The sequence below is a fragment of the Mesoplodon densirostris genome, chromosome 13 (assembly GCF_025265405.1).
Source record: "Mesoplodon densirostris isolate mMesDen1 chromosome 13, mMesDen1 primary haplotype, whole genome shotgun sequence".
NCBI classification, from domain to species: Eukaryota; Metazoa; Chordata; class Mammalia; order Artiodactyla; family Ziphiidae; genus Mesoplodon; species Mesoplodon densirostris.
In genome coordinates this window covers 66424157-66439015 of record NC_082673.1, presented here as the reverse complement: position 1 = coordinate 66439015, position 14859 = coordinate 66424157, and the positions used below count along the sequence as shown (strand labels likewise).

The window sequence follows — 14859 nt, the reverse complement described above, 5'->3', positions numbered from 1 at the left end:
ATGTAAGGACTGATCTTCTTGGGGGATCGGGGGACGTTTCTTGGAAGAAGCTGTTTCTAAAATGAAAATGTATCTTTAGGAGTTGAGGAGGATGGGTGGGTGAGGTGCAAGAAACGCTCTAGACAAAGGGACCAGAGTGTGCAACAGCCTAGAGGAAAAAGCACGGTACCTCCTGAGAACTTCAACTGCTACAGTTCAAGGGGTATCCATTTGTATGTGGAGGGGGAGAGGCAGGGGCGATGGATTGGGGGTGGGTAGGGGTGGTGAGGGAGGGAGGATCAGAGAAGAGCAGTGTCAAGAAATGAGATGGGAGAGATTACACAAAGCCAGAACATGAAAGGCATTTGTGCCACATTAAGGAGTTTGAATATTACTTGGAGGATAACCGAGAAACCATTAATGAGTTTTAATGAAGAAGCATGGCTAGATTTGGCCTTGTGGAAAAATAGCAAAACTGGCGAGAAAGGAATAAGAGGCAAGATTGGAAGCAAGACAACTTTAGTTAGACCGCTCTTGCAATAATCCAGGATGTTTGTGGTTTAGGCTCGAAGTGAAGAAAATGCAGTCAAACAGAGGCCAGAAGTAATCCGATTCAAGACATTATTTCTAGGGTAGGGTGGAGATCATTCACGCTTTCTGCTATGCGGGGCCACATGAGGGAGAAGAAGTCAAGAATGACTCTGAGGTTCTGACTTGGACACCTCCGTGGAGGGTGTTTTCTGCTGTCAGGCCCCCAGATTTAATTCTCAGGAGGGACCTCAGAAGTACCTTAACAGTTTGACATTAACAGTTCGAGCCTATCTCACAGTGTATGTCCTCAGCCTCATAATTTTGGAAATAATAGACTGTAGGAATCATCCTGGAACATCACTTTCCTGAAGTCCGTATCTGAGACAGCTGTAGGTATCCAAGTATGAATTAATAAGCTCTTCCCACAAAATAAAGAATCCTAAGATTATCGACTTCACTTAACAAAGCTAAGTAGATTGAAAAGACATGAAGATGTATGGAATAAAACTTCTTTATGGGTATAGAGGAGGCAAACTGCTTTCACTAATCCTCTGATTTCAGGCTCTCTCTAGACTCACACTGTACATTCCTAGATTTGAAAGTTGAGGACTCAGAAAAATGCTTTTCGGAGGGCAGACAAATGGGATGGTGGAGGTTCAGATACCATTTTCAAGGATCACAGTCCTTCCGTGTACAACACTGGGTGTAACGATCGGGCTGTTCCCCGTCCACACTGCTACTTAGAATATTCTCCAATTCTGAAATAAAGGGCATCTAAATTATTATACATGTAGAGTTGCATTATCAGATGAAACTTCAGTAATAAGTGTAATACATCAAGGCCCATGACCCAAACGATGGATGATCCCTATTCCACGTCCTCAGTTGAACAGGGTTTTGAGCTATTTTGAACAAATCTGTCTGCCTCAAATGCTTTTTCACGTAAGAGGATTCAGCAAATATTGACCGGAAGAGCTGGACGTGACTTGACCGCCCTTTGGAAGGTTCTCTTCCATCAGCTGGGTATAGCTGTTTTTGTTTTTTTTTTTTCCTCATGTAATCCTCCTAGCTCTCCTTGACGTAGGTATTATTATTATCATCCCTCAAACCTAACGAGGATAAACTTCAAGTTCAGAGAGGTCAAGAACTTTAGGCACATAGGCACTTCGCTAGAAGGGAGTGGAGTGCTGCCTTTGAAGTGGTTTTCTGAGTTCAAGTGCGGGGTCCCCAAAGCAGCGTGCCTGGTACTCATTCCCGGGCGTCTGTGGGCCAGAGCTGGAGAAAAAGGCTTGCTCGCCCTCAGCAGCCTGGCTTCCCCGCCCTCAGCAGCCTGGCTTCCCGAGCCCGCGGGAACTGGCCTCTTCGTTCCGTCCCTGCGGTGCTGCGCTGCCATCGCCAGGCCCTTCGGATGCAAATCCCCCAAGGAGAATCGCAGCCTTTGAGATTCCGGAACCCAGATGCTGTGTCAGTCGTGCAGCTTTCGCTTGGCTGGGGTCCGGGTGGAGGGGGACCGCCCCGTCTCTCTCCTGCGAGGTAATTGTGTGCGGAGCTGTAAGTTGACTTAAAACCGAGAGGGCAGGGAGCAGCCGCGAGGCAAAAACTTTCCCTTTCTACAGTTTGGCTCTCAGTGATGTCACAGCTTTTCTGGGTTCTTCTCTACGACGTGCACCCCCTTCGAACCCGATACCAGGTGCCCAAAAGGGGGTGCTGGGCGTCACCCTGCTGGAGATGCTCCGAGCCTCTGCAAGCCCTCTCCGGGTCGGACTCGGCAGACAAGGAGGGGCGCGCGGAACTCGTGGGCAGGGCCCGCGGCGAAGTCGGGCGGGCGGGGCGCGCCGAGGCGCCTCCCAGGGGGCAGGCAGGTGAGGGAGGTCGGGGGAGGCGGGGGCGGGAGCCGCGGTGGCACCACGTGTCCGTCCGGGGCGGGGCGGCCGGGCGTGCCCTCGGGGCCCTGCGCGAGCTGCCGCAGCGGTGGCGGCGCGTCGGCCCCGCAGCAGCCGGCGGCCGCAGAGCACGCCGGCTCAACGCAGTCTCCTCGCCCCGGTGCCCGCAGGTGCCTCCTCCTGGACGGCGGCAGCGGCGGCGCGAGGAGCCGGCGGGCGGCAGCGCGATGGGACCCCTTCGGGAGACCAAGGTAAGGAGGGCATGTCCTGCGGGCGCGGATGGCAGTGTCCGCGAGCGCCGGGGGGAGAGGAGTGGTGAGCACTGCGGGCAAGGAGGTCAGGTGAGAGCTGGAGGGGTGACGTTTAGAGTGTGGTAAACGGGGACAAGGAGGTGGTGGGCACGAGGAGAAGGCGGGGGACAGTTGCTCAGGTGATGAGACCTGGGAGATGGGCAGGTGACACTGTGTTTGGAGGGTTGTTGACCCGAGGATTAAAAAGATTGACTCTGGTTAATCCCATCCCCTGAAATTGGAGATTTGGGATCCAGCTCTCAGTCGATGTCCTCTGTATGTGATGTGGATAAAAAAGGATTTGATGTATTGGGGACTGAGAAATAAGGACTCCAGCACTGGTTCAAGGTCTGCCTTGTGCCGAGCGGAGTGGCTGACGGGTGATACCCGCTGGGTGACTGATGTGCAGAGCAAACCCCGAGGCTGGGTGCGGCTTTCTCCCCTGGATAGGGTGGATGCCCGCGGCTGGGGCTTTCCCTTCAATTCCTGCACTGTGAGGGCCTCCCAGAGGTGTTTACTTTGGCAGCGACCCTTCCTGGTAAGCCTCGTGGAAATGAGCAGGAGGTCATGTTTCCAAATAGTGTTTGTTACCTAATCCAAAGCCCTTTTTCAGTTGCAGAGGTTGGAGTGAGCAGTGGGGTTTTTTTGCGAAGAGCTCCTCCTAGGAGTCCATTTTAATAAGCAAGGGTGGTGGTGACCCCGAAAAGCACTGGACTGACTGCAGGCCCGTTCTGCTTCTAGATGATGTGCAGCAGTTTGGCTGAGCATCTTTGCCTCTTTTAGCCTCAGTTTCCTCATCTGTAAATAGGGACACAAATTCGTGTCCTCCCTATGGCCTCGGTTGTAAAGATTAAACAAGATAATGGTTGGGAAAGCACTTTAAAAATTGAAAAATATTGCTAAAATACTGCTTTTTAGGCATTTTTAAAACCAAGGAAGGCACGGCCCTCGGCATTTAATTCTGTGTTTTGAAGGAGAGAGAGAGAAAAATCTCTTCATATGGGTGACCTGTAAGGAAAACAAAAGCTAAACATGATGTAAAAGGTGGAGCCATCTTACTGGGTATTGGATTTTTGTTTGCTTTTCTGTTGGCAACAAGCCTTGTGTACCAGGATATTAATGAATAATTAAAATCCTGGCCGGAAGAGAGGGGATTTGAAAGATCAGGCTGCATGATCTATCAGGAAAGAATTGTTTCAGGTATAGGGGTCTCCTTGTGAGGAGACAGGAAAACAGAAGTGAAAGTATCACAGCGAATTCAGGGAAAGCAAAATGGAAGTCTGGAGGAAATCAAGTAATAAGCCAGAGTGTGCTGTGAGTTATAAAGTGCCTTTGAGAGAGCGGAAAGCTTAGATGTGATAGGAAAAGCCAGAATGAGAAGGTGAGTTAGGAACTGCATGAGAGAACGGAATAGCTTTTCTGCTAGCGGCTGGAAGTGTGCGTGTGTGTGTGTGTGTGTGTGTGTGTGTATGTAAGTACATCCGTGCTGGAGTGTGTGCTCTTCAGTAAATTAGAAGGCTTAGCTGAGTAGAAGAGTTCTGGAGTTCATTTTAGCTACTGAAACAAGGACTACTCTGTGAAGATTCAATATTCAGAAACGTGGCTTCTTAGAAACTGAGCCCAGAAGCAGACTGGAGTTCAGAGGGGACAACAAATGTTCTTTTGTTTTATTTCTGATGTCCAATTTGGAGAAGGAGCAGAGAGTGCAGCACCATGAGAAGGAGATTTCCCGAAGCCGGATTCCCCGTTTGATTCTTCGGCCCCATCTGCCTCGGCAACAGCACCAAGTGTCCCCAGCCTCTGAGTCTCCCTTCTCGGAGGAAGAGAGCAGAGAGTTCAACCCCAGCAGCTCTGGGCGCTCAGCGAGGACCATTAGCAGCAACAGCTTCTGCTCAGGTACAGTACCCGCGGGAATGAAGGCAGGAAGTGTGTACATTGCCTGGCATTGTAAATGCATCTGGAATGGGCCCCTTAGAGTCTAGGACTGGACGTTTGTTATTAGCATGAATGATATGAGGTTGCATCTTTTTGGCTGTTTTGACCTACGAACACAGCAGTTTCAAATGGTTCAACCTAATGAAATTTCATACCTGTTTTTATATGTTATTCTAGTTGATAATTTACTATATGAAATCTAACTCCTTGCTTCTATGACTGTTTGTAAAATGTATTCCTTTGTTAAATCTGGAAAAAGTAGCTTACATTTTATACTAGCAGTCTTTGTAAGCCTGTGTACTTCTGTTAATGGAATCCTCAAAGATAAAGCAAGTCCTAATGAATGAGGTCAGGATCAAGGTAGTTTATTTCCCAGGACCGGCCTGACCTTGTATTTTAGAGGGAAAGAGCACAGGCTTTGTAACCTTACAGGCCTGGACCGGAATCCCTGGCCTTTCTAGCCCTTACAAGCTGTGTGACCTTGGGCAAGTCGCTTAATCTCCTTAAGCCTCAGTTGTTACATCCATAAAATGGGATGATAATACCTACCTTGTAGAGAAGCCAAGAGGTTGAGAGAGACCACGTACCTAAGTATATTCCTAGTGCAGGTCCTGGCCTGTAGAGGTGCTTAATAAATGATGTTTCTTAATACAAAGAACATATGTCAGTTTCAATACATGTTTGAAGAAGTTTCCTTAGAGTTGTGAGTATATTTGGTAAAGGCATAAATCTCTTCCTGGAGGTGCCACCGTTACCTCTTGACAGAGCCTATTATACAAATTGAAGCACATGACTTAGAAGGACTTGTATTCTTTGAGAAGTATTAGGAATTTGGATAAAGTTTAAAGGAGTGACTGTCTTATGATTCATGAAAACTGTTTCACAGAGGATGATTTTTAGAATTTATTTAGGCAAAATGTAATTTGAAGGTTAGCACATGCATGAAAACGGACATATGAATCAAGGTGCTATGATTAATGCCCTAATTTAGCAGGATACAATATTCCATTGTATTTAGTATTGGTGATGACATTTTCAGGGATTTTAAAAGTGTAGCTTTAGGGCTTCCCTGGTGGCGCAGTGGTTGAGAGTCCGCCTGCCGATGCAGGGGACACGGGTTCGTGCCCCGGTCCGGGAAGATCCCACATGCCGCGGAGCGGCTGGGCCCGTGAGCCATGGCCGCTGATCTTGCGCGTCCGGAGCCTGCGCTCCGCAGCGGGAGAGGCCACAACAGTGAGAGGCCCGCGTACCACAAAAAAAAAAAAGTGTAGCTTTAGATTTATTATATACTTTCACAAAATAATTCCACCCAATGCATAAGTTGTATATTAGAAATACTGTGCTGCTTATTTTTATATTTTTTTCTCTACAATGCTTCAGATTCTCTACTTGGTTTTGAAAAAATTCTATCAAAGTATTATATTTTAAAACGTGTTGCTGAATCCAGTGTAAAATGGAAACCCACTGATGGTTTGCTTGACACTGTCCCAGGAAGAAAGACAAAGGAAAACTGCTGGAGCAGTTAAGATTCCAAAAACCCAGAGTCGTATTTGCAGAATGTAATGCTGTTTACTTTCACTCCATTTTGGAGTTCAAGAATCACTCTGGTTGAATGTGGATGAACCCAGGGGAATATCATTTCACACTGACACGGCTTTGTTTACATAACTCAATTCCACATTTATTCCTGAAATTCTCTCCACATAATCATTCTCTCTCTGACTGACTTCACGGTGAGCAGTGTTACCAGCAAAAAAGAAAAAGTTGGTCAAAACAAAAGAAAAATCCCCAAATAGATCTTAGAAAATATATTTGGCAAACAAATAAAATTGTTAACTTTGGCCATGAATCATTCTTTCCAAGACCCATTTCCTGGATCAACCCTCCTTCCCAGGAGACCTGTCTCCCACTAAGGCCATAATGCTGTACATGAAAACTGAAAGTAGATATTGATCCTTCTGCCATTAACTAGTTGAGAATTGAGTGGCAGAAGCATCTAATGATGGGTGTCTATAAACCTACCTTTCGATCTTTAGCCTTGAACCCTGCCTCCAGATAGGACTCCCTCTGTTCCTGGGTCTCATCTTCCTGCTTGGCTGTTCCCCAAGGTTTGGGTTGATGCCTTGTCATTCTTTGCTTTCCTTTCCTAAGAGCCCTGGTAAAGCCCCATGACGGCTTTTGAGTGCTGTGCTGACTAAAATTGACAGGAGTGAGGTCTTTGGGGGGCATGTTAATGATGCTTTAGGAGGTCAGTTGGTGGATGGGAAATAAATGGGTTTAGTACTGTGGGAGTATTAAAGCTGCAGGCAATGAGGTAGAGACTGTAAAACATGTCCAACCAGCAGGGGGAAATAGCTGGTTTTAGTCCAGCCACTTCAACACTGAAGCTGCAATACGTGTTGGTTATCATGGCGGTTAGGTCAGAGACCAAGGTACATGCAAATCTTAAAACTACCGTCCTCTGCTAGAATGAAACCCAGATAATTTAGAGATGTCTGTTGCTGCTGTAACTTCATAACCTTACTGTGATTGTGGTGCATTCGTTTGTTTTCTTTATAAATCATCACATTCGCTAATGTGAAAGAGGGCATGAAGCGTTAGAGGGGTTCTTACAATCTGATAGTGAAATTAGAGACGAAGATGTTACTCAAACACAATGCAATTTAATTTGAAAATTACAGTTTTAAAACTGCAAACTGGAGTCTTTCCCTAAATCTGTATCAAAGGCTGTATTAATTGTGAAGAGCATCAAATGTCCTAAGATATTCAGTTTTTAAAAGAAGGATAATTCATCGAGTTTACATAAAGTTAACTTTACTTACTATAAAGGACTGACTATCCTTTATTTTGAGAGACTGGCTTTCCTATCATTTATATTATAACAAAAAAATCCAAATAGTGGTTGGAGTTGTACTTCAGCAAAATAAATGACAACTCTATGTTGAAATGGCCTCCACCCTCACCCTCATGTTTTTCCTTTAAGTTTTACTGGTCTGTGAAATTAAAAGCCCGGGCGCTATTTTCAGAGTGACCTGTCCGTTTTTACCTGCTTTTCCTCCCTCCCTCCACTGCCTTCTTCTCCCTTTCCTTCCCACGGGAGCCTTGAGAGGAACATTTAATGATTTGATATTCTATGTGCTAATTTGTATGTTGTCTCTATCTCATTTCAGAGGGAAGAAGCTGTATGTGACCTTTTGCAATTCATTGAGGGCGTGTCCCCAGAGCTTTTCTTTTAATAGCTTCTTATTAGCAGAATTTCTCTGAAGAGATGCATATGTTTTGTGCATTTCATCAGCACGTTTCATTTTGCACTTGGACGTCATTCTCCTGTTAAAAGAGTCTATTCTTTACAACTTGTACTGGGTCTTAGTCACTATGACCTCAGGTCGGCACAGTTAAGCTTATATTGTATTGGAGACCAGGCCCTATTTTGTGTGCATGGCAAGGTAAACACTGTACGTTCTTAATGAATGTTAACTAATGCTTTCTTAGAAAAAAAAAAAAAAGAATACATAAGGAAGTACAGTTACTAACAAGCTAATAGAAAAAAAAAACCCACCCTGCTTTCATGTCCTCTCTTTTATTTTTAGTCAGTTTATTTTTTTAACCAATATTTTGGCATCAAATCACCCTATCTCCCTTCTCTCTCACTCCCCTCCCCATGTTTCCTGTTTTAACATGCCCACGAGAAGTGATAAAACCCCTATTTGTGATTTGTGTTCTGGGTGTGGCCCATTGAATCTAGGCCTCTGCATTTTTCTCCCCGTTTTGTGTTGGTAGTGCATTGTGTTTGCGTGTTTGTCGTGCCACAACTCCAGCCTCTATTAGAGAAGCTAATGACCTGGGCAAGTCAGTCACATACAGCAGTCATCTGACGTGGTTAGCAGCGTGACATACATTTCTTTTTGCTCAGATGAGGCAATAATTACCCCTTAGAACTAGGAGGCAGATGGATTGCTGGGTTTTAGGCTAGTTCTCCTTGGGGTGCCTTGTAAACATGGCAGGTGGGGGAAATGATGCATATAGTGCACTGATGGTTTTATGGGAGACCAGTGATTTCCCCGAGTTATATCCATGTTTCTAATGTGCACGCACATACACAGTCAAGTTTATGACTTAACCCATTAAGAAACATGTACCAGGGCTTCCCTGGTGGCGCAGTGGTTGAGAGTCTGCCTGCTGATGCAGGGGATACGGGTTCGTGTCCCGGTCCGGGAAGATCCCACATGCCACGGAGTGGCTGGGCCCGTGAGCCATGGCCACTGAGCCTGCGCGTCCAGAGCCTGTGCTCCGCAACGGGAGAGGCCGCAGCAGTGAGATGCCCGCGTACTGCAAAAAAAAAAAAAAAAAAAAAAAACAAGAAAGAAACATGTACCAGATCAATCAACTGAACAAGACAGAATCCAAGATTCTTCACAGTCTAATCCTGAGTAGGGTGTTTGCAGAAAGTACTTTGGTAGTTACAGTGGCCGAGGAGGAATCCTTCTTTGAGTGTTAATGACCTAGAGGTAATCATTGTTGCCGTTTGTGGGAAGTACAATTACGGCAAATTATAACCTGACTAGTGCCCTGCCGCGGCATGATAATGCCTCCAAAAATTTGCCTGGCCTTGCCAAACAGAAATATTTCTGCTATGCTTTTGTCCAGTTGAGGAAACTTGGCATCTGGATAGAGTAAGCCTTTGAACATAATGATCAGAATTGAGATGAACTGATTGGAGTGAGCTGCAGTACTGAATTACACTATAGGTGAATGACTGCCAACATGCTGTGAAGAAAAAAAACAAAAACCCTAAGAATTTAGTACCATTTTAATGAGCGTGGGACCTAGGCACTGTTGCATAATATATATTTCAAGTGCTTAGCTGCCTCAGTGTCAGAAATAAGTACCCAAAGAAATAGGTTACAAATGAAGGGCACACAATGTTTCTTTGAGGATGTGGGAACTGCAATCAGGGGGACAAGAACAAAATTTTTGACATTTAATAAAAAAATTACTTAGCAATGGGAACAGTAAAAGATAATCATGTTGGGGGCTTCCCTGATGGCGCAGTGGTTGAGAGTCCGCCTGCCGATGCAGGGGACACGGGTTCGTGCCCCGGTTCCGGAGGATCCCACATGCCGCGGAGCGGCTGGGCCCGTGAGCCATGGCCGCTGAGCCTGCGCGTCCGGAGCCTGTGCTTCGCAACAGGAGAGGCCACAACAGTGAGAGGCCCGCATACCGAAAAAAAAAAAAAATGTATCACGCAATAAGCATCTATTCAGTGCCTCCTAAGGATCAGGCTAAGGCTACAAAGATGAATAAAACACAGGGATTGGAAAAATCAATTATTTTACTGCCTTAACCCTGACACCAAAATAAATGGGATGCCACATCTTTGGACGTGTTTCCCACACAGCTGAGTTTATCTCACTGATTTTGTGTGTGGTCCCTCTTACACACACCCACTCCACACATACTCCTTCCTTGTCATTTGAGTTTGTTGCTCCATTTATTATCTGCATTGGCCTCTCACATTTCATAAGCCCAAGGGTTCAAAGAAGTAGCATTCATTAGTGCGGTGTAGTAGATAAACATGAGCCTTGGCATCAGCAGACCTGAGTTAAAAGCATGAAATGAGATTAGAAAGGTGGGCAGGGCCAGGTCAGGAACGGCTTTGTTTGCCGTGTGAAAAACTTGACCCCCGAGATCCAGGGTCTATACAGGAGCTGGACCAGTAACATAAAGAGTGAGGCCACCTGGATAGATGACAATAGAATTAGAGTCTAGAACCGGACAGTGTATGCCCCTTCTAACAATATTCAGAATTCTTAAAATTCAGCTTTTTTTTTCTCTTACTATCTGGGCCGAATAGCACGCATAAGTAGTTGGATATGGCACACGGGCTGCCATTTTGCAATTGCTAAACATCTTCCAGAACCAGTGAAGGGTTTTCAGCAGGGGAGGGTTGTCTGGTTTATGACTAGATTTATAACTCAGAAAAATCTTTCTAATCACATGTTGGAGAGTGGATAGGAGGAAACAGGGAGTGACGGGGAGGAACGTGCCTGGTCTGAAGGCCATTGTGGTGACAGTCTAAGTGAAAAATGATAAAGTAATATGTGTGAGGGTGGGCCCCAGAACATATGTGTCTGAATCACCAATTACAAGTGGAATGGTGTCTCAATTTCCACTGGACGAACCCAAATGGAGGAGCAGGACTGGGGAGAAGGATGAGTCTGGTGAATGAGTTCAGATTAGGATTTGTTGCATTTGAGATAAAGGTCTGGAGCTGTGAAGAGAAGTCAGAGATGTTGGTAGCTGAAGTGAAGGGACTTGATGATACAGGTTTCCCCACTGTCTTAAAGTAGAACAGCCTAGGAAACCTTTTGTAAGCAGAAATGACATAGAGCGAAGAAGCAGTCACCTTAGGACACGTCTTGCTAACGGATGCCCAAAATAAGGTAAAGCACAGACGCAACAGACACAGTTCAAAGCTCTGGCAGCTTGATGCTGAGATGCCGAGTGTAGTTCCTGGAGGACCAGCTCTGCGGCCACACTCACGGCTCGGGCCGCACGCTACCTCTACAACAGATCGATACAAAACATATGCTGAATGCTATTTTCGATACTTGGGTTTTTTCATAAAAGCAAACATTCTCTTCAGATTTCTTTCGGTTATCGAAAACAATGCGAATGTAGGTCTTTCCTGAAAGTGAAAAGCAAACTTTTTTTTGTAAAGCAAACTTTCTAAATATGGGGGATGGCTGTCATTACCAACGGGGATAACATGGAGGAAGAAAGTTAGAGGACCCTGGCTAGAACTCTGAGATAAAATGAGAGGACGCAGAAAAAGGACACTGAGGCATCTGAGAACAAGCAATAGAGGGGGAGGAGGTGAGCCAGGAGTGACCGTGTCTCCAATCCCAAAGGACGAGTGCGTTCCCAGAAGAAAGCAGCCAACAGGTTCAGATATCGGTCGCAGCAAGAGTAAGTAAGGTGTGTATGTAAAAGTGCTCAAGGATGAGACCTCTAGGTTATCAGGGATCTTAGGCAGAAACAGTCCCAGAAAACTGTGGGGATGGACTCCAGATTGCACCAGGCTGAGATGTGAATGGGAGGTACAAAATAGGGTGTAGAGAACTTTTTTAAAAAGCTTAACAGGGATGGGAAAGAGGGAGTAGAATAAAAACAAGGGTTGCATTTAAAGTAAAGATAGGGTGTTTATCAAATCACAGACATTTTGATAAAGTGTTTAGGCTGAGGGAAAATAGACAAGAAAAAAGAGAGAGAGAGGCTGAAAATAGTAGAGAAGTGATAACTCTGTAATAAGACCAAGGTAGACCAAGAAAGACACATATGGGAAGAAAATAAAGGCCTGAGGTGAATATAGGTAAGTTTATTCATAGGTCAGGGTAGGTAGCTGAAGGATACATTTCACAGTCTAGGTTAGGTGCTTCTTCTTTATGCTTCCTCTATCAGACTGCGTGACCTGGTTTGAAATTTTCGTATTTAGTTACCTGACTCTCCAGTAGACTGTAAGCTCCATTGAAGGCAGGAACACTATAGTTCCTTGCACTGTACCTGACACACAGCGGTTGCTTAATGAGTATTTATTGGAATTTGGTAGAAGGTATAATTAGGAAGACAGGACAAGTGAAATATTTTCATTCATTTAATGCATTGAGAGCAGGATACTTAGTTGCCGAGGAAGTAAAACAACTAGAATGGTACCCAATACTCAATGTAATAGGTTTATTCAGTGAAGGAAACATTTCTGTCCAGAGGAGTTCAGCATCTCTAAATGTCAAAAAGAGTCATTTGTGTAACAGGACCGTGCCTCGAGTGCTGTGGTAGCTAGAAGAGAGCTCTCTTGCTAAGAAAATAAGAAAATACCCCACTCAAGAGTTGGTACTCAGAAGCTAGGAGAAAAACAGCAGCCGGTTTATTTTTTATTTGTTTACTTTCTTGTGTGTATATGTAAGTGTGAGATGTGTGTGTGAGGTGCATGTGTGTGTGTGATTGGTGTGTGTGTGTGAATATGTCATGAGTGATATACTCATACATGTGTATGACTGTATATGAGTGTGTGAGGTGTGCACACGCTTTGTGTGTCTGGTGGTGGGAGAACTGGAAGGTCTGGGTATCAGCAAAGCTTTCTGGAGGAAGTGATGCCTGAGCTCTGTTTATTCAACTCTAATCAGGCTTTCCTCCTATTCCACTGAAGTGACACCTGCCAAGTTCTCCGTGCCCTCCACCAAATCTTACGGTGGATTCTTTGTCTTCACCTCTTCATCCCCCCTGAATTCCCATCTCAGTAAACGGCACCCGCTTCATCTAGATAACAGCAGTCCAGTTTAGAGTCAAGAAGGAATTTGGCACAAAGCCACATACCCACGTTTCCCAGGACTCAACTTGACCCTGGCCACCACCTTGCCCCACCGCCCAGGTGGATTTTACTCTGAGAAACCCCAGGGGAGATGCATGCACTTGGGGTCCACAAGGCTGCTGGGCGTGCCTGTGTTGTAAGGTGGCTTTGCTGGTGTCTGCTCACAGTAACCGCCCTAAACCTCCACTGCTGTCGGGCTTGGACAGTGGCATCTCCTGCTTTGGAGACCCAGTCCAGCCCCTCGTCTGCCAGAGCCGAGATCCTGCCCAGCTGCTCTGCGCATTGCTGGGTGTTCGTGGTGCCCGCCCTCCACTCGCTGCCCGGGTTACACTGCTCTGGCTCCAGGAAGCCAGTCGTGTTGGGCTGACTGCTTCCACTTTTGAGGGAACCCAAACCAAACTTCCCAGTGCCCATGACGGGGGCTTGCCCAGCACTCACGCCCATCCCCTAGAAACCCATCCTTCAACTTTCCCTGCTCCGTGTGAATTTTCACAGGACGCCTCCTCTTTCCTGGCTGGCTCCGTCTTATTCTCTCCTCTTTAGTGTGGGAGTCCCTGAAGGTAGGATTCATCTTAGACGCTGACCCAATTCTCAGAATTCTTGAGACCCTGTGGACCTTAACCTGCCCTTCTATGTATTCTGAGGTGTTTGTGAGGATTATCTTTTCCTTAATGCTAATTATTATATGTTTTCAGCTCAAAACGAATAACCATGTGCAAACACATATGTCAGAGTGGATGTAATCACATTTGTAGGATTTATCTTGATTTGCTTTTTGCCAAAGTGAGATCATGCTGTACTGACCTGTGACCCTTTCTGTTTATTTAAGTAAATATTTACTGAACTCCTGTTGTGGGCAAGGTGCTATCCTAGGAGCTGAACTAGAGGGATGAACAACCCTGATAGGACTCCTGACCTCCAGGAATGTGTATTCCAGGCAGTCCCTGTACCTGTCACTGCTTGTCAGGACATAGAAGTGCCCCCATTCATTGTAATGACAGCTCGTATTCCACTGTTTGCAGGGCCTTCATTTATTCAGCCATTCTTCTGTGGATGGACGTTTCATCTCTGAGGCTAACTTTCAAAATTCAGAACTTCATTTTGTGAATGTCACTGGAACTAACTTGTTCCTGAACGTATTTCTTTCTCTCTCTCTTTTCTTTCTTTGTACCTTTTCTTTAAAGTGAAGTAAATACCATGCTTCACATATATTCCCTAAAACAATTCCTTTTTTTCCAAATAGAAAACAATTGACGTGTAGCAATTACACAAACTGTATATAATAAGTATTGTTTTTTCCTTAATGTTCTTTAACATTTCTCCATTTTTATGCCTTACTCCATCTTGACAAGCACTATCTTCAACTTCTCCATGTGAGAAAAAATAGAAGGAAGGGGGAAAGGATTTACATTGCTGCAGAAGAGCTCACTGTAATTCAGGTGTCCTACGAGCGGTTTGCAGTTTCCTTCTTACAAGGTTCTCAAGAGATCAAGAGATAGCTTCTTGGTGTCTGTCTCTGTGTCTCTATTCTTTCCTTCCTACCTTCCAGCTCGCCTCCCTCCCTCTCCCCTTCTCCCTCTCTGCTATCTTCTCCCAACAAGGAACCTTAAAAAAAAACAAATCTTTATAAAAGTATGGCTTAGAAACTGCAAATAAACTCATATTACTAAGGAGAGGGAAGATCAGAAGTATTAGTTAGCATCCTGTTTTGGAAAGATCATAACCCTGTGAAAGAAAGAGGAGGAGAAATAAAAGCTTGCGAGACAGAAGAATTCCCCACCCCCCTGCTGGGGCTCACCTGTCTCCTGGCAGTGACTGAGCCACCCAGGTTCCCAATTTCAGCATCGGCTGCTCCCTCACCCAAACTCCTAGA

General features: G+C 45.4%; 1 protein-coding gene across 3 annotated transcripts in view; it reads left to right on the top strand.

Annotated features, from left to right (window-relative positions):
- The first annotated feature begins 2490 nt into the window (after positions 1-2490).
- The window catches only part of SYBU (syntabulin), a 71145-nt gene continuing 58776 nt past the window's right edge, over positions 2491-14859 (top strand). For 2 of the 3 annotated variants that reach the window (XM_060115793.1, XM_060115795.1), the window contains exons 1-2: positions 2522-2644; positions 4378-4579. In XM_060115793.1, coding sequence (XP_059971776.1) covers positions 2621-2644; positions 4378-4579 — 226 coding nt within the window. In that variant the 5' untranslated portion in view covers positions 2522-2620. Of the gene's footprint in view, positions 2645-4374; positions 4580-14859 lie in introns of all 3 variants that reach the window. The other variant, XM_060115794.1, reaches the window with a different exon arrangement.